This window comes from Oryctolagus cuniculus, chromosome 7, assembly GCF_964237555.1.
Source record: "Oryctolagus cuniculus chromosome 7, mOryCun1.1, whole genome shotgun sequence".
NCBI lineage: Eukaryota > Metazoa > Chordata > Mammalia > Lagomorpha > Leporidae > Oryctolagus > Oryctolagus cuniculus.
In genome coordinates this window covers 116,304,691-116,328,818 of record NC_091438.1, presented here as the reverse complement: position 1 = coordinate 116,328,818, position 24,128 = coordinate 116,304,691, and the positions used below count along the sequence as shown (strand labels likewise).

Genomic DNA, 24,128 nt, shown 5'->3' with positions numbered 1-24,128 from the left:
GGCTTGAATTCAAAACCCAGGCCTTCAGTAATTCTGTTGTATGGCCTAGGAGCCTCAAATAATCACCTGGTCCCTTTCCAGGAATGAGATCTCACAGGCTTGACTTCTAACCTGACATTTGCATTAAAGGGGAATACAATTAACATGGAATATGTTCTTCCCAAGCAAGTGCCAGTTTCCATGGAAGTTGTGCTTAAGGCTATTGGGTATCATGACATTCACTTGTGCAAATGAATCCATTGACAAGATAAAGTCCAGACTCCACCATGGGACTTAACATGATTTAGGATTCAACCTCATCTTTTATTTTCCCACATTAGAATACGTTCAGCTTATTTGCTCATCTTTATTACTCCCTCCATACTTTCAATAATGTGCTATCTCTATCCTGAATGTCTACTGGTCCATTTATCTATCTGTTCATCTATCTGATCCATCCATCCACTAACCAACAATGTATCAAGGCTGTGCTTATTTCTGGGAATAGCGCCCTGCCCTCACTCACCACACAGCATCACAAAGGAGCAAGTAAGAAAACCACTCTAATTCCTACCCATGCTATAGGCTCCAACTTCAGTTATTTCACCTTCAGTGGCATTACCCCTAAGGATTATGGTCTCCATCTCTTTTGACTGCCACTCAACATTCAATAATTGATATTCAATAATTGATATTCAATGAAACCTCACTTCATATGGGACTTGTGTTTTAAAGCCAGAGTGAAAGGACAGAGTAGCCACAGTTGCCTTCATAAATTCCTTACAGAGATGGTATCACACTGAAGACAGACAATTATCTTCTGATAGGCCCATCCCAACAAGTTTGTCCCTCTTGTTGAAAGAAATGGCTATTTATTATTGGTTAAAATGCCAGAGAAGTCACCTTAGTGTAGAGTCAAATTGTAGGAACAGTGCCTATCTAGTTAAAACTAGAATCACAGAACACTCATTCTCAGACTAAGATGTTCAAAATCGGACAGCAGGAGAGAACCAAGACTGAGCCAGAGCTCAGCAGAGACACATTGTCCCCTCCGACTGTCACACTGGAGTCTACACTCTTTGAGTAAATAGTGCAAACCTTTGCCTGAGCCATCTATATGTTCTTGTCTTTCATGCGTATGCACACGGAATATGTCCCAGTGACCTACCCAGTGCTGTCATTTAGTTCTTTCAAACAGACAGCTCTGCTAGGAGCTCTGGGAGCACATGAACAGCATCTAGCACCACAGAGTTCCTTGCTGAACAAGAGCATCTTATCAGCTCCTTGGTGTGCAAGGTTCTCTGTGATGTGGTTCTCATCCCTGTAGTTTCTACACTCTAACTCTACTTCCCCATTTCTGCTTTCCACAAATAAGACACACTCCCTGCCTCTGCTTATAGAGTCCTTTTCCATGATATCCACAAGCCTCAGTCCTCAGTACTCATTTCAAATGTCTCCGCTTCAGTGACGGGTTGATTGTCAGTGCCCATGATCTTCACCTCTTCCTGAATCCCTGCTCTTTACCATGGAAAGTTCACTGCCCTTCGCTCTCATGTTGGGTTTGGCAATGCAACATGTTTTAACCAGTAGGATGCTAGCAAATGTGACACCAAAAGCCTGAAAAGTGCTTACACAATCAGACTTGGCTCTCTTGCCATCTGTAACTGCTGGAAAAATATTCCTGGGTTAGCTTGCTGGAGGGTGAGAGATGGATGGTAGTATTCTAGGTGATCTAAGTCAATCCTAGATCAGCCAACTGCAAGCTGAACCCTGGATGTGTGAGCAACCCCAGCCTGCATCAGGAAAGCCGCTTAGAGAGTTCATAGTTGACTACAAACATGCAGGAACTCCAGGTGACCCCAGCCCAGAACAGCTGCACCCCTCAGACTCATGGTGGGAGCTCTTGAACTGTTGCTCTTGTTCCTTAGGTAGCATTAATGTAGCCGCAGAAAAGTTATGCACTATTAAAGACTTTCCTGATCATTCCAAGGAGAAGTGACTACTTCCTCATGTATGTAACCTCGGAGTTCTGAAACTTCCTTTATTATAAAAACTTAACACACTTTACTACAATAAACATTTGATGAGTCAATAAGTAACACAATTATTTGTTTTTAAGTTTGGCTCTCTTTGTAAAACTGAGCTTCTCAAGAACAAGAACATCTTTGGGAGACAGGCCATGTGTACAGTAAACACAGTTCAGGATGTCCCGGATAGGATCATGGCTCAGTGAGTGGCAAACTTTGTGAGCCCAAGTGTCTTGAGCTATGAAACAAGGCCAGCAGCATCAACTTTACCGTCTTCGTGAGGCCACCAAATGAGGAAATCTGTATAAAGTAAGCAGCTCAACACACATCACACCAAAGGGCTCAGTAAATACATCAGCAGTCCATTGCCTTAACCACCTGGCCACCGCATCGCTGTTTCAGTAAATACATTATCTGATTGAGTGAATTAATGAAGTGATCCTTCCATGGAAAATTCTAAGAACCAATGCATAAAAAATAGAACACCCTTTATTCAATTACTAATTCCTGACATCACAGCTGCCTTCATTTGCCTTTAATTCGATTTATGACTAAGGAAGCTGATGTTTCAATTTACCAAAATTAACTATATAATAATAATAAAAGCATACCTTAGAGGACCATCTTTATATATTAATATCAGAACAGTAGTTAAATACAATATATTTGTCTTTCATTTAAACAAAAGTTGCAATTTGTTGCTCACTAATGAGCTCTTCCTGAACGCCTTCTGAGATACAGACACCTGGCTTGTGTGGACTACCTGCTCTTGTGCAGGTTAAGTAGGCTGGCTGACTGGCCAGTTTCCTGCACAACTAAGGAACGTGTATGAACTTACCTCTCTAGAGGCAGGGAGTCCTCTTTGACAGCCACTGCAAGAACAAGAGGCAGAGTCAAAAAAGGACATTGACAGCAGATTGGTCAAAGTGAATGATGTGCATGGGATGACTGAGACCCCAAGACAAGTGTGGAATGGCAGCTCCCCTGTTCTCCAAGAATCCCCCACCCCACACTGGGACCCAGGGGACTGCCAGTTTCTGTGCTGCATCACTTACCCATGCTTTATATTTATGGGTACAATCTCTTGCATTAGACTTTGACCACCTTGAGGACTGGAACCTTGGTTGGGTTTATCTGTTAATCCCTTGTTTCCATCACAGGGCCTATCTCAAAGTATAGCTGCTCAGTGTGTGTTTGAAATAACCTTGAATATTTACCAAGTACTTACTGGTGTGCCACAACTGTGTAAGCCTTTGTTTTTTTTTTTTTTTCCAGGCATCATCTCATCATCATCTCAGTTATGCTATGCGATCAGTGTCTTCATTATCCCAAGTTTATTGACCAGGAAAATGAGGTTCAGTGAACAGCATGCCCAAACTTAAATAACTGGTGAGGTGGGAAATCTGCAAAGCCTATTTGATTACAGAAGACTTTGTCCTGTACTCTTTGATAACCAACTTCCCTTTCAGAGAGGTAGTTTGAAGCTTGAATTATTTAATGCTTATAAAAATGAGACAGTCTTCTCTGATATGGAGGTGGCTACATTACCAAACTATACTTAAAAGAGCTCTACCTCTGGGGTCAGCACTGTGGCACAGCAGGTTAATGCCCATATGGGTGCTGGTTCGAGACCCAGCTGCTCCACTTCCTCCTCTCTGCTATGGCCTGAAAAAGCAGTAGAAGATGGCCCAAGTCCTTGGACCCCTGCACCCATGTGGGAGACCTGGAGGAAGCTCCTGGCTCCTGGCTTCGGATCAGCACAGCTCCAGCCGTTGCAGCCAATTGAGGAGTGAACCATCGAATGGAAGACCTCTCTCTCTCTCTCTCTCCCTCTGCCTCTCCTCTCTCTGTGTAACTCTGACTTTCAAGTAAAATAAATAAATCCTTAAAAAAAAGAACTTTACCTCTCTAGAGTTTGCTTTCAGGATAGGACTTAAGATAACTTGTAGCTGTGGTCCCCAGAGTGCCAGCAGTGTTAGCATTCCCTGCAGCTAGTGAAAAGGCAAATTCTTGGGCTCCAGCCCAGAGCAATTGAATCAGAAACTCTGGGAGTGGGGCTTAACAGTCTGTATTTAAACAACTCTTCTAGGTGGGTCTGGGGCATGCTGAGGTTTAAGAACCAGTGAGTTGGCAAAATTCAAACATGAGGCTGCCCAAAGCAGTTGAATGAACAATCACAGACTGCGTTAACTCTCTTGGTTTACCATCTGTGGGTGCTGATAGCCACAGTCGCACAAACGTTAGCACAGTGCAACGCAGTGCCCCAAAGTGAATGTTCACCTCATGTTTCATTAGCATGAACATAAGCAAAAGCATTTAGATGTCAACAAGATCAGACTGCAGCAGGACTGGTGATGAACAGGAAGGCGTCCCTCTAACCAGCACAGGAAGACACAAAATACAACAGCAAAATGGCTTCCAAGAATGTTTCAGTTCTTACAAAGGACCAGAAGGCATAGGGGACTTCAGTTAATTACTGAAGGCAGATCCCGGGGGAGGGGGGGTATGAGAGCAGCCCCACAGGGTCTTCAGTCAAGATGATACTGACTTTTTTCTCTTTCCAGCCCACACTCCCTTCTCCTGCCCCAATTGTGTTGACAGCACAGGTTTTGCAGGAAACACAAAGGTTCACTGGCTCCCTGTTCACTGACTTTTCATTTTCTTCCTCTTGGACAGGTTCCCAGTGATCAAGTGCAGTGCTCTCAGGGGAAGCTGACTGGCCCAGGAGCGATAAGGGGCCAATCCCTACAGATTTGTAATTTCATGGGCAAGCTGCCACGGCCTCCATGTGAGACAAGCTGTGATGGATGTCCAGTGCCCTGGGAGAGTCACCTGGGAGTCCAGGCAGGGAGTAAGGTGACATGAGGGACACAGGCACACAAGCCCTGTGCATTTCCCTTACCTTCACTTCGGATCTCAGAAACAGCAGCTGCCTGTCTCCGGAAAACCTGGAGGTTCACCGCAGGGGGCTTGGGAGGCTTCGGGGGAGGAGGACCCAGGGACTCCACAGAAGGCAGTGGCTTAGTTTTGGGAAGATGGCGATGCCTGGTGTTTGGCTGTTTTTCTGAACATAGACAGAAAATAAAATGTAAGTGATTACTGCCTCCATTTCTTAGCTCATTGGGAGAAACTGGTTTTCTTACTTCAATCTCATTCCTCTTAACACTGTTCTCCATCCAGTAGTCACAGAGCCCTGATCCAAACACAGAGCTGCTCATGTGCCCCTTCCTGCTGCCTGGGACTTTCTTAGCTTGACACCTGCATATTCCACTGTCTACTATTTCAGTATCTTCTGGCCCCTAACTCTATTTCCTGATTCTTCTCTCATTGCACTGAAATATCTAACACCCTACTTCCCTGACCTTAACTCCAGCATCTTTCACTCACAGCACTTACTTCTCAGTTCTCCACGTTCAATTCTAAAAGCCTGAAAAAGCTTTCATGTCTTCCAGACTTGGCTCATGCCATCCTTCGCTATGGAATGCTGTTCTCTCTCTTAGCTAATTCTTTCAAGGCTCTGTTCCAATGATACCTCCCCTAGGAAACTTGATTTCTCCCAGAAATCAAGGCCAGAATTAATCATTCTCTTCTTGGTTTCCCTATTGCACAGTATAATGGGAAATTGGAGAGGCTGATCTGTCTTCCCACTGAATGTGGGCTCCTATGACCAGGGATTATGTTGAACTGATCTCCTAGCCCCAAGAACAGGGACTACTTCAGAACAGGTGGACTATGACTATTTGCTGAAAAATTCTTCAAGCTTTTATGATTTGCAAATAACATGGGGACTACCTAGAGGAGTGACAATTGATGTTTGATTCCAGGGAACAAAACTGGTTCAAGGGCACATAGCTAACTCAAGGCTGACTGAATGGTACCTGGGCACCTGTGAACTTTGTGCCTGAGCTTTTCTAGGACAGTCTCAATTGTATAAATTTTCTTCTTCTGTGCTTGCACATTTGACTTCAATAGAAATTCTAGTATTATATATGAAAATATTTCTCACTCTGAAAATAGCATAAAATTAGACATTACCCAAATGTCTTGATTTTTTAATTTATGTAATACAGTAGTTGTCTACCCGAGTCATCCATGCTACAACTAGAAAAGTGGACTAGTGTTTTGCTAGTGCTCTCTGAGCCTTCTGTGTGCTTTCCTTTCTAAACTGGAGTTAAGGAAGGGAGGAACTTCTTTCTTACCCCATCAGCTGGGAGCTGCATCCCCAGAAATGTGGGGTCAAAATTCCTCTTTCTCCTTTAGGCTTTAACTAGAAGTCACAAGTCATAAGCTTCAGTCTTTATCAAATTATTGAGTAGCATAGTGAAAATGAATCCTCACTATTAACTGGGCTCCCAGTTTACAAGTTATTGTGTGAAGTGATTTATGTGAGTTATCTCATTTTAGTCTCTCAACAGTCCATCTGGTAGGCAATCCATCTTCCTTTGCTTTTTCCTGTCCATCTTTCTTCCCAGTCATCTTCCTTCCTTCCCAACCCTTCATCTATAACCTGATCTAGGAAATGGGGACAGAGTTGAAAACAAGACCAGATATCCTATTGCCTTTCAAAATTTTCTTTCTAATAGGAGGAGATAGATGATAAACAAGAAAACAAATATATGAGGTAATTAGATTTGTTAGTTCTGTGAAATAGTGTGAACTGTCAATGGTAAGGCAGTACTCTTTAGACAGTTTAGAGAAGGCTGATCTTAGAAAGTGTCATTTGACCTTAGACCTAATGTAGCTATACAAAGTCCAAAGAAAATAATTTTCCAGGAAGGGAATAACAAGTGTAAATGTCCTGAGGCATTTCAAAATCTGAATATAAAGAAATCAAGTGGGCTGGACTATGAGCAGATGAGCTAAAGAAATAGAGATAGGAAATTAAGAGACAGCAAAATACAGGGCTATGAAGACCATCATATGTAGTTTAGATTCTTTTCCATGTTCAAAGAGAAACTATAGATGAGTTTTATATACAGCAGATCCATTCATCTATTCAATCAACAAATATCTTGAGGACTCACTCAACCTAGGCTTGTTTTTTAGGTTCAGAGGATATGGTGGTAAAGAAAATAGATTTTATCCTCTTATAAATCACATCTTATTTAGGCAACTAAAAAATACGTAACAATATACAGAGTAGGGACATATGATATGAAGAAAGTCAAAGCAATGTTAAGAAGATAGAGGGGGCCGGTGCTGTAGCATAGCAGGTAAAGCCACTGCCTGCAGTGCAGGCATCCCATATGGGTACTGATCTGAGACCCAGCTGCTCCACTTCTGATCCAGCTCTCTGCTATGGCCTGGGGAAGCAGTAGAAGGTGGCCCAAGTCCTTAGGTCTTTGAACCCATGTGGAAGACCTGGAAGAAGCTCCTGACCTCGGATTGGCAAAGCTCCAGCCATTGTGGCCACTTGGGGAGTGAACCAGTGGATGGAAGACCTCTCTCTCTGCCTCTGCCTCTCCTTCTCTCTGTGTGTAACTCTGACTTTCAAGTAAAATAAATAAATCTTTTTTAAAAAAGATAGAAAGCAATGTGAGAGAGGTAGATATTTTATAAAGAGAGTGGTCAGCAAGATTGACGCATCAGGTGACACCTCAGCAGAGACATTGATGAATGGAGTAAGCTGCAAAGACCTGGCAGAAAAGTGTTTCACTGAGGATCAAAAAATGGCAAGACTCAGAGTGAAAACAACTTGGTATATCTAAGGAACAGCAAGGTCATCTTGTGATAAGGGGAGGGCAAGAGAACTAGGCATTGGATCAAACTTCATGAGCCTTGTAAGACTGTTGGAGTTGACTTTGAGAAGGACAGTGATGGGACCTGACTTAATGCATTAGAGGATCACTCTGTCTGCTAGGAGAATAGAGTGTAATTGAGCAAGAGTGTAAAAGCAGAGAGAGCAATTGATCTATTGAAGTGGTCCAGGTTAGATGATGATGATGACATAGAAAATGACAGAGGCAGAGATGGGCAGATATTAAGGGATTGATGTTAGAACCAAGATCTTGCTGAGGGATTCCATGCAAAGACTGAGTTAAAGGGAAGAATAGAGCATGATTTCTTGGTTTGGGCATGAAAAATTAGGAGAATAATTTTGCTGTTCATCAAGACAGGGATGATTGGCAATGGATCGGATTTATAGGAGAGCAGATGAAGCTCTAAGAAGTCATGTAGATAGCCCAAGTATATGCAATTTGTAGGAAGCACAGATAGGAATCAAATCAAAGTTTACTCAAAATGTCTTACGATGTAGTTCCAGAAAACTAAGCATTTTTTCCAAGCCTGAGAGCAGATAGGCCTAGAATTCCCATGGTGGATTTTGGAGAAAATATCATCAGGGTCACCTATATGACCACCCAAGTCAATAGTTTGTTTTTAAAGATTTATTCACTTATTTGAAAGAGTTACACAGAGAGAACACACACACACACACACAGAGAGAGAGAGAGAGAGAGAGAGAGAGAGAGAGATCTTCCCTCTGCTGGCTCACTTCCCAAATGGCTGCAATGACCAAAGATTGGCTGGTCTGAAGCCTGGAGCCAGAAGCTTCTACTGAGTCTCCCACACAAGTGCAGGGGCCCAAGCACTTGAGCCATCCTCTACTGCCTTCCCAGGCACATTAGCAGAGAGCTGGACCAGAAGTAGAACAGCGGAGTCTGGAACCACTTCCTGTGTGGGATGACGGCATCATACACATTACCCACTACACCGCAATGCTGGCCCTAGTCAGCAGGTTTTAAATCAGAAAAGCGCAACAACCTCTCCTCCAGTCTCCTGGGAGTCACATTTCTTACCTGGGGCCTGGCCAGCAAGCTCACACTCAAAGACAGGCTGGCAGGGACTTTCAACCCAGGGCTCTTCCTGGCTCTTCCTCCCAGGTTGAAGTAGAAAAGAGGCATCTTCAGAGGCAGTAAGTGATTTTCTTTGGGCTCTCAAATGCCTCCGGGAGGGAAGGGTCTTGGATCCATCTGTTTCCACCTTTCTCCTGGGTTCCTCTAGACTAAGTTCCGTATCTTTTTGCCCTTCCAGATGGAAGGCCTTATTTCCACAACTGACAAGAAGAAAAGATGATGACATCTCACTTTTCTGAGATGAAACCTTTTCCCAGTTCCAAAGCTTGTCTCTGAAGCTATTGGCCCCCATTGCTTCCTTCTCATCAGTCACCCCAGAACTGAATTGGTCCACATCTACGAGCAGAGGAACCTTCCGAGAATTTTCTGCTGAACACACTGCAGACTTTCCCAGAGGTCCTGGGGGATTCCAACCCTTCGGAACTTCACCCCTCTGGGGTAACTTCATTTGCTGGGGTTTAAGAGTCCAGGACTCCCCACCAGAACAAGATGGTGAGGGCTGCTTGTGGTTGGATGAGAAAGGTTTCCCATTGGTCAAGATATGGGTTGACTGTGCACTTTTTTCATTCTTCTGAGAAACACCTGCTGGGAATTTAGTAGGTCCTAGAAGAGATATGGCATCAAGCTTCTGGAATTTGGCCTGAAGTTCTTTGAAGTTTCTTACCCTTTCCTAAAGCATGAAAGATAAACAAGTATTTTATTACCCCAGGGAAAAAAGCTGACTTCACAGTACATGTTAAGGGGCTCTGTCAGTGCAATGCAAGTGTTTACCCATTGGGCAGCCTTAGACAGTAATGCTATTGTCTATGTGAGATGGAAGGAAAGCAATTTCCTCCTATTTAAAACACTGCAAGTATGTTGAACTTTCTCATAGTATATGCAGAACACTTACATAGTATTAACAATTGCTAAGAAATCCATTGACCAAAAACAAACCTTTTATGGCTTCTCTGCTTCATACAGTAAACTTTTTCGTAAGGTGACACAACTAGGTTAGACAATGGTAGAATTAAGATTTCCAACACAGCCCAACATAGCTGCGTTTTGACCAAACAGAGGTATTTATAATTTCCCTGGAGACCTCCATCACTCTGATTTTAGTTGCGTGTTCTTGCCCCACAGAATGCACCCCCCATCTACTTGTTAACTGCTTTCTTGCACTTCAAGACCCTCTCCAACAAGACTACCACTAAGGGTGACAGGAAGAGCTAATGTCTGTCTGCCTCCTTGGTGCTTCCCAGCTCTGTCTATCTTGACAATTGAACTTAACACAATGAAGTGGAAAAAAGAACAGACTAGATAGACCCATGTTCAAATTGTGACTGCCCTATCATCTAAGGAAACACTTTGGGAAATTTCATCTTGCCTCTAAGTGCAGCTACATTGTAAAAATAAGTTGTCAAGTGGTAGGATGAGGGCTACTGCACATAATGTGTCCATCACAGGATGTGACACACAGCAGACTCGTTACGAACGTAAGCTACAAGGACCTCAATGATACTCCCATATTTTTAGTTTCCTAAGGGAAGTTATGCTCTCGTTCTAGACTGAGGAAGTTCTGTGAAGGTAGGAATGGCAGGTCAACCTTTCAGGCAGAGGAAGGGGTGTGCCCAGCACTAGACGTGGCTTGGTTGGTGGTCCAAGCAGGTGGGTTTGAGCTTCACTCCTGCTCAATGCTCTTCCTACTCTTCTCTCCTTTCCCTCACTAGATCTCACTTATTTGTGTAAAAGCATTTTGTCACCTTCTGCCTTCCCAGGAGCTGGGAGGGAGTATCTAGTGGACCCATTTCAAAAAGAACCTCTATCCTCTCCTAATCATGATAGATTTTTACTTTCATGTACACAGACCATCTCCATGGCATTGACTTCTGACTTTGTCAGCAGAGAGAATGTTGGGTGACCTTTCTCACTGTTTACAGTTGACTCACACCTGCGCGCCAAAGATTTAGAGAGGGAAGGAAGTTGAACAGGAAGCACGAAGCAGGTGTCAGGGGCCTTTCTTTCATTCTCACTCTCATTCTCTCTCTCTCTCTCTCTCTCACACACACACACACACTCACACACACACACACACACACACATACACACATCCCAAGTACACATTTGCAGCTCACTCCACAAATTGCTTATACTTCAACAGCAGACATGTTAATCCAGCTAAACTTGCTTTCTTCTGATGTGGCAGAAGCCAGCACTGGACATGGAAATATGAGTGTGAAATCCAGTTTAGCCACTATCAATTTAGCTGCCTTGGGTGATCTTCACTTCTGAACCATATTTCCTCACTATAAAATAGAACTTATATGTCTAACAGAAGTTCAGGGTTATTGCAAGGATCACATGAAATATCAGATGTGTACACTTCAGTGGTAAATGTTAATTGTAAATATGGTAAAATACACATAACAAAATATGTCATCTTAATCATTTTATTAGTGTTGCATAGATTCACATTGTTGTGTAATTAATCTCTAGAATTCTTTTCATCTTGCAAAGTTCAAACTCTGTAACTGTGTCTCTATGAATTTGACTACCCCATGGTCCCATATAAGTAGAATTATACAGTGTTTGTCTTGTGACTGGCTTGTTTCACTCAGAAGGGCCTTAAAGTTTATGCTGTTATAGCATGTGTTAGAATTGCCTTCTTCTTTAAAGCTGAATAATAGTCATTGCATGTATATAACACATTCTGCTTATCCATTCCTCTGTTGATAGACTCTTGGGTTGCTTCTACATTTTAACTGTTGTGAATGATGCTGCTATTTCAATTCTTTTGAGTTTGTTCTCAGATGCAGGATTGCTGGATCATGTGGCAATTCTATTTTCAGTGTTTTGAGGAAATTCCATACCATTGTCCATAGAAACTATCATTTTACACTCTCACTACTCACTGCACATGGTTCCCAATTTCTCCACATCCTCACCATACTTATTCTTTTATAGTAGCCGTCCTAATGGATGTGAATCGGTCAGTGGTTGATATATTTAAAGGAGTATAATGATAACTGTTTCTGGCTATTATTATATGAAGCCACATGAACTCCAACATTATTGCTCTGCAGATTTTAGTTTCTGTAAGATTAATTAAAAACATGCTATATGAAAAATAGAATTATGGATTTTATAACCTGCAAAATCAAGAATTTGTGTGAAGACCACTAGATCAGAAAGGAGTGAATCTGATTCTACCTGGATGATTTCTCTTTCAACACATGCTAAGAGTCCACTACCTGGTGTCAAGCTCTGCTCTTACACATCACATTCTCATGTTAAAGGAGACAGAAGACAAGCAAATATACAAGGACACACTAGAGACAACTGCTATATGAATATTTAAATATGCAATGGTGACTGGGTGCCTGTGACTGATTTCCAGAGGTATAGCAGATATGTCATTCCTTCCTCTGGGCTCATTCATGGACCAAATTAGAGGTCAGCCTGGATGGTCTCCAACACTAGCACGTAGATTTTGATTTTTCTTGCTGTTGATAGGAAATAAATAGGATGCATTTTTAAATTAGCACTCACCAGCATAGGTGGGAGTTCAGGGTGTAGGATATGAGGCAAGTGGCATGAAGATGTGTTGGGAGGTAGCCAAGGGGGCCTTCAGGATAAAACCACGCTCCACTCTTTGGTGCCACAGCTGGCTGTCCTCAGATCTGCTGATCTTCAAGCTTCAGCAGCCCAAGAGCCTACCCCTTCTTCATGCCACTGCCACTGCCTTCCGGTCTGCCTTAGTTATTGTTTGCAATGGCTCTGTCTCTGCTTCCTCTCTGAGCCCCTGTAAATTGCCATTTACTCAGTTACTAGACAAATCTGTTTAACAGCACATATCTGATTTGTAAGTTCCTTACGTGTTTAAAATCCTTCTAGTTGGCTTCCTCAAACCTGTCAAATAAGCTCAAACTGTTCTGCTTGGTTTACAAGACCCTCCTTTATCCCAACTCTAGTTATTCTGACATTACATTGGCCCCCTCCACAATGTGCTTTCTTCCTCATAACCTCACTGAATTGCATATATTTTTCCAAACCCGTTTTGTTCTTTCATGTCTTTTTAAAAATGATTTTTAAATTATTTATTTGAAAGTTGGAGAGACAGAGAGACATACAGACACAGAGACACACACAGAGAGTATTCGTATCTGCTGGTTCATTCCCTAAATGACTATGACTGCTGGGGTTGGGCTGCGACTAAAGCTGGGAGCTGAGAACTCAATCCAGTCTTCCACGTGGGTACTAGGAACCTAACTACTTGAGCCATCACCTCTACCTCCCAGATCAAACATTAAAAGGAAGCATGAGGAGTCAGAGCCGGGGATGAAACCCTAGTAATCTGATGTGGGATTCCGGTGTCTTTTTTTTTTTTTTTTTTTTTTGACAGGCAGAGTGGACAGTGAGAGAGAGAGACAGAGAGAAAGGTCTTCCTTTGCCGTTGGTTCACCCTCCAATGGCCGCCGCGGCCGGTGCACCGCGCTGATCCGATGGCAGGAGCCAGGTGCTTCTCCTGGTCTCCCATGGGGTGCAGGGCCCAAGCACTTGGGCCATCCTCCACTGCCTTCCCGGGCCACAGCAGAGAGCTGGCCTGGAAGAGGGGCAACAGGGACAGAATCCGGCGCCCCGACCGGGACTAGAACCCAGTGTGCCGGCGCCGCAAGGCGGAGGATTAGCCTAGTGAGCCACGGCGCCATGTTTTTACTGTTGGGCCAAATGCCTGCCCTATACCTTTGTTGTTTGTTTGTTTTTAAGATTTACTTATTTATTTGAAAGTCAGAGTTACACATAGAGAGAATGAGAGGCAGAGAGAGAAAGAGAGAGAGGTCTTCCATCCACTGGTTCATTCCCCAGTTGGCCACAACAGTTGGAGCTGCACTGATCTGAAGCCAGGAGCCATGAGCTTCCTCCAGGTCTCCCACGTGGGTGCAGGGGCCCAAGGACTTGGGCCATCTTCTACTGCTTTCCCAGGCCATAGCAGAGAGCGGGACAGGAAGTGGAGTAGCCGGGACTTGAATCAGCACCCATACGGGATGCCAGCACTGCAGGTGGCGGCTTTATCTGCTATGCCACAGTGCCAACCATCCCCCCTCCTTTTTTTTAATATTTATTTTCTATATCTTTGAATATGATGTTTCTTCTACTTGAGATTCCAATTTTTTTCCAATTTCTTGAACTGCTTGTTTAAAATGAAACTTGTATCATCTCCAAATATTTATCAGTGCCTACTATGTGCATGCATGAAGGTTACAAAGATAAGGCAGTCCCTGATTTTTTGGAGTTTATGGAATGAAGGAGACAGAACATAAACTGATTATTTTAATGTAACAGAGGAAAGCATTTAAATATATAGCTGTTATAGAATACATAGTGAAAAATATGGAATACATAGTCTGTTATGGAAACTTTAAAAAGGGATCATGGTACAATCTGGGGCACAAATAAGACATTTCAGCTAAAATAAGCAGCCATGCAAGGAATGGTGGGGAAGGCAGTCCAGAGATGGCAGCATGAATAGAGGAGGCATGGCGATGTGGAACAGCAACATACATATGGGAAGAACTAAGCAATTCCTCGTTACTGCAGCCCCAGTGTTAGTATGCAAGGCTGAAGAAAGCAGAGGCCAAGCCCTCAGAAGGTCCACAGGCTTAACATTCAGAGAGGGCACAAGCTACTGATGAGTGTACTACCGCGTAGCTGGAGACAACTTCTCACTGAGATGACTTTCATGACCACGCTACATAAAGTAACCACTCCTCTTCACCCTCTTCCTTCCCTGCCTGGTGTCCAGATTGACTCTGCCAAATCTTGCTAGTGAACAGCTTCTCAACACAGAGCCAGGAGAGCTCACAACTACACCTGCCAGGTGCTCTTTCAGGTGGCATCCTGCCAAGCAGAGGTGTCCCTGGGAGATCCGGAAGTATACCCTCTGAGGGGAGAATCTCTCTCAGGGAGAAGCAAGGGTGGGGTTTCCCATGCTATGCAATGGGCAGCAACACCAAAGTGCTCCCACCAGCATAATCCCATGTGCATATTGGACTTTTCCTTTAACTGGTAGCATACAAGCTCCCCTCCAGTCTTGGGAATTCCTAAAATAACCTACAATAAATCTTTGCATTCAAACTGGCAACAGATTTGGTATAAAAAATACTGACCAGCTCATCCTGACTAGCTTTTGTTATAGTACCTATTAACACCCAACGCATTGTCTATCTCCCTTGATTGGAACAGGTACTCTTTCAAGACAGGTGCTCTGTGCGTATTGCAGTCTTTATTCACTGGTGCCAGTGCCTGGAAGCATACTTGGCCTATAGTGGGTACCCCATACAAATTTGGAGAAGGCATGGATGCTGGATTTGTAAGATTTTCAGAATCACTTTAAAACAGGAATAGTATCTTATTTATCTTGATGTCCCAGCCCTGTGACTTGCAAAATTTATAGCGAATAAATGAATAGCAAATGAATGTTTACAGACGCCAGCAGATCCTCTTAACACATGACAGTATCTGAAGAATTTTAAACTTTTTTCCTGCATATTGTAAAGGCAGCTCAGAAAGCCCACAGAAATAAACGACCTAATTAATCACTAAAATGTTAGGAAGACAGTCCCAAAAATAGCCCTGGAAAGTTGTCTGGCCACTTCTGATGTGGACTAGGCAAGTTTCAGATGCCTCGTCTAGAAAGCACAAGCCAAAACAGTTCCAGAGATATTGTGGGTACAACCCAAGATAAAAAACAGTGGTGTGGGCTAAACAGAGGGGGTTTGTCTCTTTGATATGGAAAACCAAGGAGGCAGCAGGAATTAACCAAGACAAACAATGGCACTGCTCTGTCAGAAGAATGGGGAGGCCAGTGTGAAACAGTTACAGGCCTGACACTCAGTTCTTGAGGTCTGGCCTTGTGTTTAGATGACTAGATTGAGGTAATAATGGAAAAACAGTTCATCAGATTGCTCTCCATTTGGTTTATAGGACTCTAGTGAAGAGTAACCAAAGTAGGCAAATGTGTACATGATATTACATCTGATAGGCAGTTTCAGCAGTTCTTATACCTTTAAAACCACTCTATTCCCAGGAGACACACAGGGATATTGAGGCACCAAAACCTAAGTGACTTCTCCAAGGTCATAGCAAAGAAGGGTCAAAGCTGGGAATCAAACCTATGAAATCTGCTGTCAGAGCCTAGGTTTTGTCCTGGATTCCTCAGACCCAGGCATTTGCTTGGCGAGTCTAGAGACTTTTTTAATTTGTATTTTTTAAGTGGCAAGCTAATGCCTGATCATATGAACATAGACGCTTTAGTATTAATTTGGGAAGCATATTTTTTCATTGTTAGTTTCAGAGAATTGATAATTACATTGTTTCTATTTTCATTATTCATTCCACCAGTCCTTATCTATGTTATCTTAATTAATCTCCAAAATAACACTACAAGGAAAGACATTGTTATTGCTCCATTTTATAGGTAAACTAACAGATAAAGAAAGGTTAAGTAATTCTCCCCAGTTTACATGGTTGGAAATTGGTACAGGAATTTGAATCCAAACCTTTGTAACTTCAGGAATGCTTTTAACTATTCTGTTAATAAATCTTTTAAATTTAGCTCTAATTTATGATTTTTTGTTATTTCATAACCAATTTTGTATATGTCACATTTACTTTAGAAATGTCATAAGAGGAGCCAGTTTTGTGGGTCAGTGGGTTAGACTACTACTTGCAACATTGGCATCCCATATCAGAGTGCCAGTTCAGGTCCCAGCTGCTCCTTTTCTTTTTTTAGAGATTTATTTATTTATTTAAAAGTCAGAGTTACACAGAGAGAGGGGAGGCAGACAGGCAGAGAGAGAGAGAGAAGAGAGAGAGGTCTTCCATCCACTGGTTCACTCCCAAATTGACCTCAATGGCCGGAGCTGTGCCAATCCGAAGCCAGGATCCAGGAGCCAGGAGCTTCCTCCAGGTCTTCCCATGTGGATGCAGGTACCTAAGGACTTGGGCCATCTTCTACTGCTTTCCGAGGCCACAGCAGAGAGCTGGATTGGAAGTGGAACAGCCAAGTATCGAACCATCACCTTATCTGGGATGCCGGGACTGCAGGCGGCAGCTTTACCTGCTACATCACAGTGTCAGCCCCCCAGCTGCTCCTTTTCTAATCCAACTTCCTGCCAATGCACAAGGAAAGGCAGCATGTGATGGCCCAAGTATTTGAACTCCTGCCACCCACACAGGAGACCAGGATGGGATTCTTGGCTCTTGGCTTCGCCCTGGCCCAGATCTGCCTGTTGTGGCTTTTGGGGGAGTAAACCAGCAGATGGAAGATCTGTCTCTGACTACTCTCTCCCTCTTACTCTCACTTTCTCACGTGTACTCTCATTCCCTCTCTGCCACTCTGCCTTTCAAATAACTTGAACAAACAAATCTTCTACACAGACTCTCTTTTTAAAAATTTCTTTATATTTTTGACATAAAGAAAACAGATTTAGTGAGGTTCATAGATATAATTCCAAGAATATAATGATACTTTCCTTCTTCCCTTTCTCCCTCCCTCCGCCTTTTTTAAATTTTTAAATGATTTATTTGTTTGAAAGGCAGAGTTACAGAGAGACAGAAAGAGAGAGAGGGATCTTCCATCTGATGGTTCACTCCCTGTTCCACAATGGCCAGTGCTGGGCCAGGTTGAGGCCAAGAGCCAGGAGATTCATCTGGTCTCCCATGTGGGTGGCTGGAACCCAAGTACTTTGGCCATCTTCTGCTGCTTACCCAGGTGCATTAGCAGGCAATTGGATCAGAAATGGAGCTGCTGGGACCCAAACCAACACCCACATGGAATGTCAGCATTGCAGGTGGTGGCTTAACCCCTTATACCCAAACCTGGCCTTCCTTTTTAAATTTTTGTGATAACATTTTGGATTTACTTTATGGTCAAAGGGTTAATCCTCCACCTAATAAAGAGTTCAACAAGTAGAAAGGAGAAAGACCACTGTTCCACAGGAATATAGACAAATCCAAAGATGCCAATTTCACTCATGTACATTAAATATCTTACACGGTATGTGTTAACCATCACAAATCAGAGAAAATATGTGTTTTTTGTCTTTTGGGATCTGGCTTATTTCACTAAGCATAATGATCTCCAGTTGCATCTATTTTACTGCAAAAGTCAGGAATTTCATTCTTCTTATGGTCAAGTAGTATTCCATTTTATGCATATATCACATATTCTTCATCCAGTAAACAGCTGATAGACATCTAGGTTGCTTCTAGATCTTAGCTATTGTGAATTGAGTTGTGATAAGCATGGGAGTACAGGTAACTCCTGCATGTGTCATTTCATTTCATTTTGGGATATTCCCAGGAGTGGGACAGCTGGTTTATATGAAAGATCTACTTTTAGTTTTCTGATGAATCACTGTATTCTTCTCCATAATGGTTGTACCAGTTTACATTCCCACCAACAGTGTTTTATGGTACTTTTTCTCCACATCCTCCCCAGCATTTGTTATTTTTTCATTTTTGGATGATAGCCATTCTACCTGGGGTGAGGTGATACCTCATTGTGGTTTTTGTTTGCATTTGCCTGATGGTTAGTGATCCTGAGTATAAAAAAAAGAGAGCTGCCATAAGAAATGGAGCTCTAATCACTCCATCAAAACAAACAAATAAAAATCCCTGGAAACCCATTTACATTTGCTTTCAAAAACACTCTATCATATGTTCTGTTATTTATACTGAGATGAGAAAAACATTGTGGTTATTAAAGTTTTTTTAAATAAATTACATGGTTATTGTGACCACATATCTTGGATTTGCAAGGTTGTTCTGATTTAATGTAATTGAAAATGTAATATAAAATGCAGAACCAAATAACAAAATACAAAAATGCAATTCAATGCTACACACTTTCAAAATAAATTTGCAACTGAGAGAAATTCTGAGTCAGCTCACATGTTCTGATCACTGGTTTCCAAGGCATGTGGGGAGCACTGCTCCAACCGCCCCCCCCCCCCCGGAGTCTCCGTCCTTGCTGTCGGACCTAACGCCTACTGTGGCAGCCATCATAGCACACTGCAGGCTGAACAGCGGCTCAGGATGTGAACATCCTCATAAAAACACACAGAGAATTACTTCTAAAAGGAGAAATTCCTGTTCTGATGCCTTTCTCTGTTAGCTTATGTATCTGAGAGGCAGAGAGACATTGGAGGGGGGACGTGGGGAGGGAAAAGAAAGTGGGAGAGAGAGACTAAATCTGCCAATGCTTGCACTAGCTGGGGATGGGCCAGGCTGAAGCTGAGAGAAAGAGATTCAGTCCAAGGCTCCTACATGACTGGTAGCACTCAATTACTGGGGCATCACCTGCACCTCCTAGGGTGTGCATTAGTAAGATGCTGGAATTGAGAGCAGAGCCAGAACACTCTGATATGGGATGTGGCATCTCACTAGGCATCTTAACTGTTATACCAAATACCTGTCCCTTAATTCCTATTGCTTAAGTTAAAAAGTTAACTAACTTTTGAATTCTGCATATTACTGACTATTGTCTTCCCCAGGAAGAAACAAAGGCAAGATGAGTGACTATGGTTTATCACAAATCTGAATATTCATTTCTTGATAAGCAAATGCAAGAGTCTTGAGGTATAGGCAAACTCAACAGCCAAAGCACAAAGACTACAGAAGCCAAGACATTATGAGCCCAGAAGAGAAGTAGCAATAGCTGTCAAATCCTACCTAAGATGGAAAGAAAGAAAAGTCCATGAAGAATAACATCTGAAACACCTTTCATGAATAAAAGGATCCAACCTTTACTACCATAATGTATTCCTAGCACCAGGAACCAGGTCCCCTACAAGGTGTTAGGAACAACAGCAGAAAAGTGCTGTCTGAAATCCTTTTGCTCACCTTCTGAATAGATATAGGCTGGAAAAGTTAACAGCTTTCATCAAATAAAGGTACAAGAACGAATCATTGCACACCATTGCCACACTCTCATTATCTGTAAGCTCAAATAGTACTTTTCATCTCATATTAGGTATGAACAGGAGTCCCAGCCATGATAGACATTTGACCTTGATTAAGCTAAATCTCTCTGCACCTGCAAAATGGGGCTAATATTTGTGATGCTCACTCACTGCATGGAGCCAAATGCTACAAACCTGGAAGTGTCTGACCTCGGGTCCTTGCTCTTGGTAACACTGCACTCCCCAAATCACAACCCCATGTGCCACATGCTAAAGAAGGAAGGATGTGAGCAGCTATCCTAGTGCCTCCATTATAATACGTTCTTCACCTGCCAGGACCAGGCAGCCCATAGATTCCCACATGGTCCTAATCAGACAACCATGTCCCTGTCATCACAGCACACTTGCTGCCTGGGTCTTCAATTCTTTTTTTTAATTATCTTTATATACAGAAGACTAACTCTATACTAAGTAGAGATTTCAACAGTTTGCACCCACACAGACACACAAAGTATAAAGTACTGTCTGAAGACTAGTTTTACCGTTAATTCTCATAGTGTAACACATTAAGGAAAGGGGTCCTATGTGGGGAGCAAGTGCACAGTGACTCTTGTTGTTGATTTAACAATTGACATTCTTATTTATGATGTCAGTGATCATCCGAGGCTCTCGTCATGAGCTGTCAAGGTTATGAAAGCCTCCTGAGTCCACAAACTCTGACATTATTTAGACAGGGCCATAATCAAAGTGGAAGTTCTCTCCTCCCTTCAGAGAAAGGTACCTCCTCCTTGGATGGTCTGGGTCCTCAATTTTAAGTACTAGTAAACAATGAGCCGAATACTCACCTCCTAAAATATCAGACCATCCATGTTTACCCTGGTCATAATCAGGAAACACCAGTTCCTTAACGCAACGGCTTATCCCCCCCACTCCCCAACCTTGGTAACCTCCATGGTGGAATTCCATTTCTCAACCTGCCCCTTCTTTCCTCTGAGCTCCCTGGGGCTCAATCAACAGGCAGGACAAGTTTTCTATCTGCAGTCTCCTCTGTGAACACGCCCCTCCACCTTTTTGCTCGAACTCTGACTAGTATCTCCTCTGAAGATACAGCTCTCTGATGCTCTCCAAGTGTGGCTTTTTTTTTTAAATTTTTTTTTCCCGCAGGTAGAATGGACAGTGAGAGGGAGAGAGACAGAGAGAAAGGTCTTCCTTTGCTGTTGGTTCACCCCCCAATGGCTGCTGCGGCTGGCGTGCTGCGGCCGGCGCACCACACTGATCCGAAGCCAGGAGCCAGGTGTTTCTCCTGGTCTCCCATGGGGTGCAGGGCCCAAGCACTTGGGCCATCCTCCACTGCCTTCCCGGGCCACAGCAGAGAGCTGGCCTGGAAGAGGAGCAACTGGGACAGAATCCGGCGCCCTGACCAGGACTAGAATCCGGGGTGCCGATGCCGCAGGCGGAGGATTAGCCTATTGAGCCGCGGCGCCGGCTCAAGTGTGGCTTTTTGTTTCACACGCCTCAACGCCTGGTTCAGGAGGTGGGTACAGTGTTTTCTTAACTCCTCACTGCTGCTTCAAGGGAATTTTTCCTTCCATAGAAACACCAACTCCTATGTAGAATGTGCCAGACAAGACCCATGGCTCCTGGTTGAGGTTTTCTGCAATATTCCTGGCCGCTGTCTTCCATGTAGTGATGATTGTAGCGCTGGGCTCAGTCCTCTCCCTCCATTCCCACTCCCATACCAGTAAGACCTCCACCAGTCCATACAGACAATCTGTCCAATGACCTGGCCTCATTTCTCACAATCTTTGGACACCACCTATCTTAACCTTGCCCATTCGAACACCCCAACTCTAGGAATTCTCTGGCTTCATGGGCTCCAACACTCTTGCTCTGTCTATGCTCCCCTCGTGTCTTCATTCCTTTGAATGGCCAGATTATGAGAAAGTCCTCAAAAATGTCATAGAAAATGCAGATTCCTCAGAAAATCATAAATGGGTTTCAAAATAAATGTTTGCCAAATAAGCTTTACTTTTAATTCAATTTTTCCAAAACGTTTTTGAAGTACTTTTGTTGATTCATGGACAATCACAAAAATTACCCTTTGGAACTATATCAACCCTCTTGCCCCTTTCCTATTTCATATTTCCTTGTGCCTCACTAAAAAGCATAAAAAGTACCTGGGGCTCTATCCGTGGTTAAGCTCTCTTCCCACTCTTAATCATGCCTGAGGCAGGATGAAATCCCAGGTGCCCCTTTCCTTCCTTGCTGTGTGTAGGCACTGGAATTATCTACTGGAGCAGGAACAAGGGATTTTATTCAATGGTCATTGCAGAGCCTGCAAAAGATGCAAGCTGGGAATGGCATGCTGGGTAACCTCTACTCCTTCTGGTCTCCTTCAGAGCACCGTTTACCTCAACCTCCTGGACTCGTTCAGGTAGGGGTCACAGCTTATTCCTGTCTTGGTGCTTATTACTTTCTAATTTATCAGAATTGTCCGATAGTCTGTATCTTCATCTTTTTCAATGTGGGGATACAGCTTTCCTTCACTGTGACATTCAGCAGAAGGCTGAAGTGAGCCGGTCAAGACACTGGATCATCATTGAGTGAAGATAGTATGTAAACAACTACCTACCCAAAATTCCATGTATGTTGTCAATAAAAATATAGTGAAATGAATTTGCTTGGCTTGGTTCTTACAGAGAATCCTACACAAAGGAAATATGATTGAAGGATTAGTGGGTTTGCATTGGAGAAAGGGGGCTGTGAAGACATTGGAGGCCAAAGGAACAGGCAAAGGCATGGAGGTATACGGACAGATGAGCTGAGCAGATGAGCCCCAGTGTAGGGTGAGCAGGGTAGGAGACAGCATGTCCCAAAGCTATTCTCTTACCCAAAGCTATTCGTATGGAGGGCTTCTTATCACTTAAAGAGGTATAATAATCTCAGTTTCCTCTGCAGGGTGATTATAGAGAAAAGATCTTTTGATGCAGAGAGTTTTTGGCAGATTAACATTGTATCACTTTGCCTCCTTCTAATCTAAATCTGCCTGCACGCCTCTCTTCCTGAAGGTCTTTCTGCCCATCCATTACCAAGTACACAGCCATCAGAACTTTCACCCATGAATCCTCATAGTGCTTCAGCACCAACAGAGATAACCAACGTCCAATATGAAAGCTTCTGTGCTAGCCCCTCCCTCCATGTCCTCCTGTTCATTTGCGCTCAGACTTCATTCCATCCTCTTTTTTGGAAAATCACTACGATTCTCTAAGATTTAATTTTGTTATCTCTAAAACAATAATAATTTAGGCTTACAATCTTCATATAAAACCTTTGGGCCAGATATATTTTGGAATTTGGAAATTTTCCGAATTTAGTAAAGTTCTGTGTCATAAAATTCTGGGTCTGTAAACCCTAGTGTGGTCTGGGCAGCATGCTGTAATCAAACATGTTACTATTTCTGCAACAGGACGTATTAATGTACATCTGATGTAGGATAAATGGAGACAATAAACTGTCTCATGTTCAGGTAGGTTTTTAAAACAAAACAAAATCAAGAAAAGTTGCTGATTTTTCAGGGATCACTAGATATGACAGTTGTGGGAACAGGATCCTGATCTTGTTCCTACCCATTTCCTAAGAATATTTTAAGGCTTGAAGGGGAGGGGAGGGGAGGGGAGGGGAGGGGAAGGTGGGAGAGAAAATTGTCCTATCTCCTGGCATAAATGCAGCAGTAACTATAGTTATTCCCTGGCACAGCAGGTAAACTTCCACCAGACTTTATAGTCATTTCTTGACTGGCAACCCGGCCTCACCCAAAGGTTCTTCAGGGCTCCAGTGGCTGTAAAATACAGTTCAGATCATGTGAATCCATTCTGAAAAGATGAGCAATGTTTCATAGTTTTCAATAACGAAGGTGCTAATTCCTCCACTTCGTTGGTCTATTCCCAAACCATCACACCTGCTTATGCTGTAGCACTTAGACTTCCCCTAACAAGGGCCATGTTTCTCTCCATCCCACCATACAGGCTAAGGAGCAGCCTTCACCTACCACGTGGAATGTCCTTGTCTGATACTTACTGCTCACATGCTACTCACCAGTCTACACACAGCACACACACTTCCTACTCTCATCGGTTGCTTCAAAACTTAACTTGCCCCTCCTTGGATGTCTTTTTGCAGCAGATCTCAGTCTTAGCTGGACTCCTGAACCTGCCCCCACTGAAACAGAATCTCACAGGACTCCATGCTTCATGAATCACCTTGAGGGCTTGTTTTGTAACCAGTTCCACACCTGGTTCAAGGAAAAGGTTTGGGGATATGTGTGA

The 24,128-nt window shown here is 43.1% G+C and overlaps 1 protein-coding gene across 2 annotated transcripts in view; it reads right to left on the bottom strand.

Moving 5' to 3' along the window:
* FYB2 (FYN binding protein 2) overlaps positions 1-24,128 on the bottom strand; it is a 159,075-nt gene that overhangs the window by 115,612 nt on the left and 19,335 nt on the right. For both annotated transcript variants that reach the window (XM_051856422.2, XM_008265195.4), the window contains exons 2-4: positions 8,804-9,530; positions 4,909-5,070; positions 2,845-2,878 (exon numbers count right to left, since the gene is read on the bottom strand). In XM_051856422.2, coding sequence (XP_051712382.2) covers positions 2,845-2,878; positions 4,909-5,070; positions 8,804-9,530 — 923 coding nt within the window. The remainder of the gene's footprint in view (positions 1-2,844; positions 2,879-4,908; positions 5,071-8,803; positions 9,531-24,128) is intronic.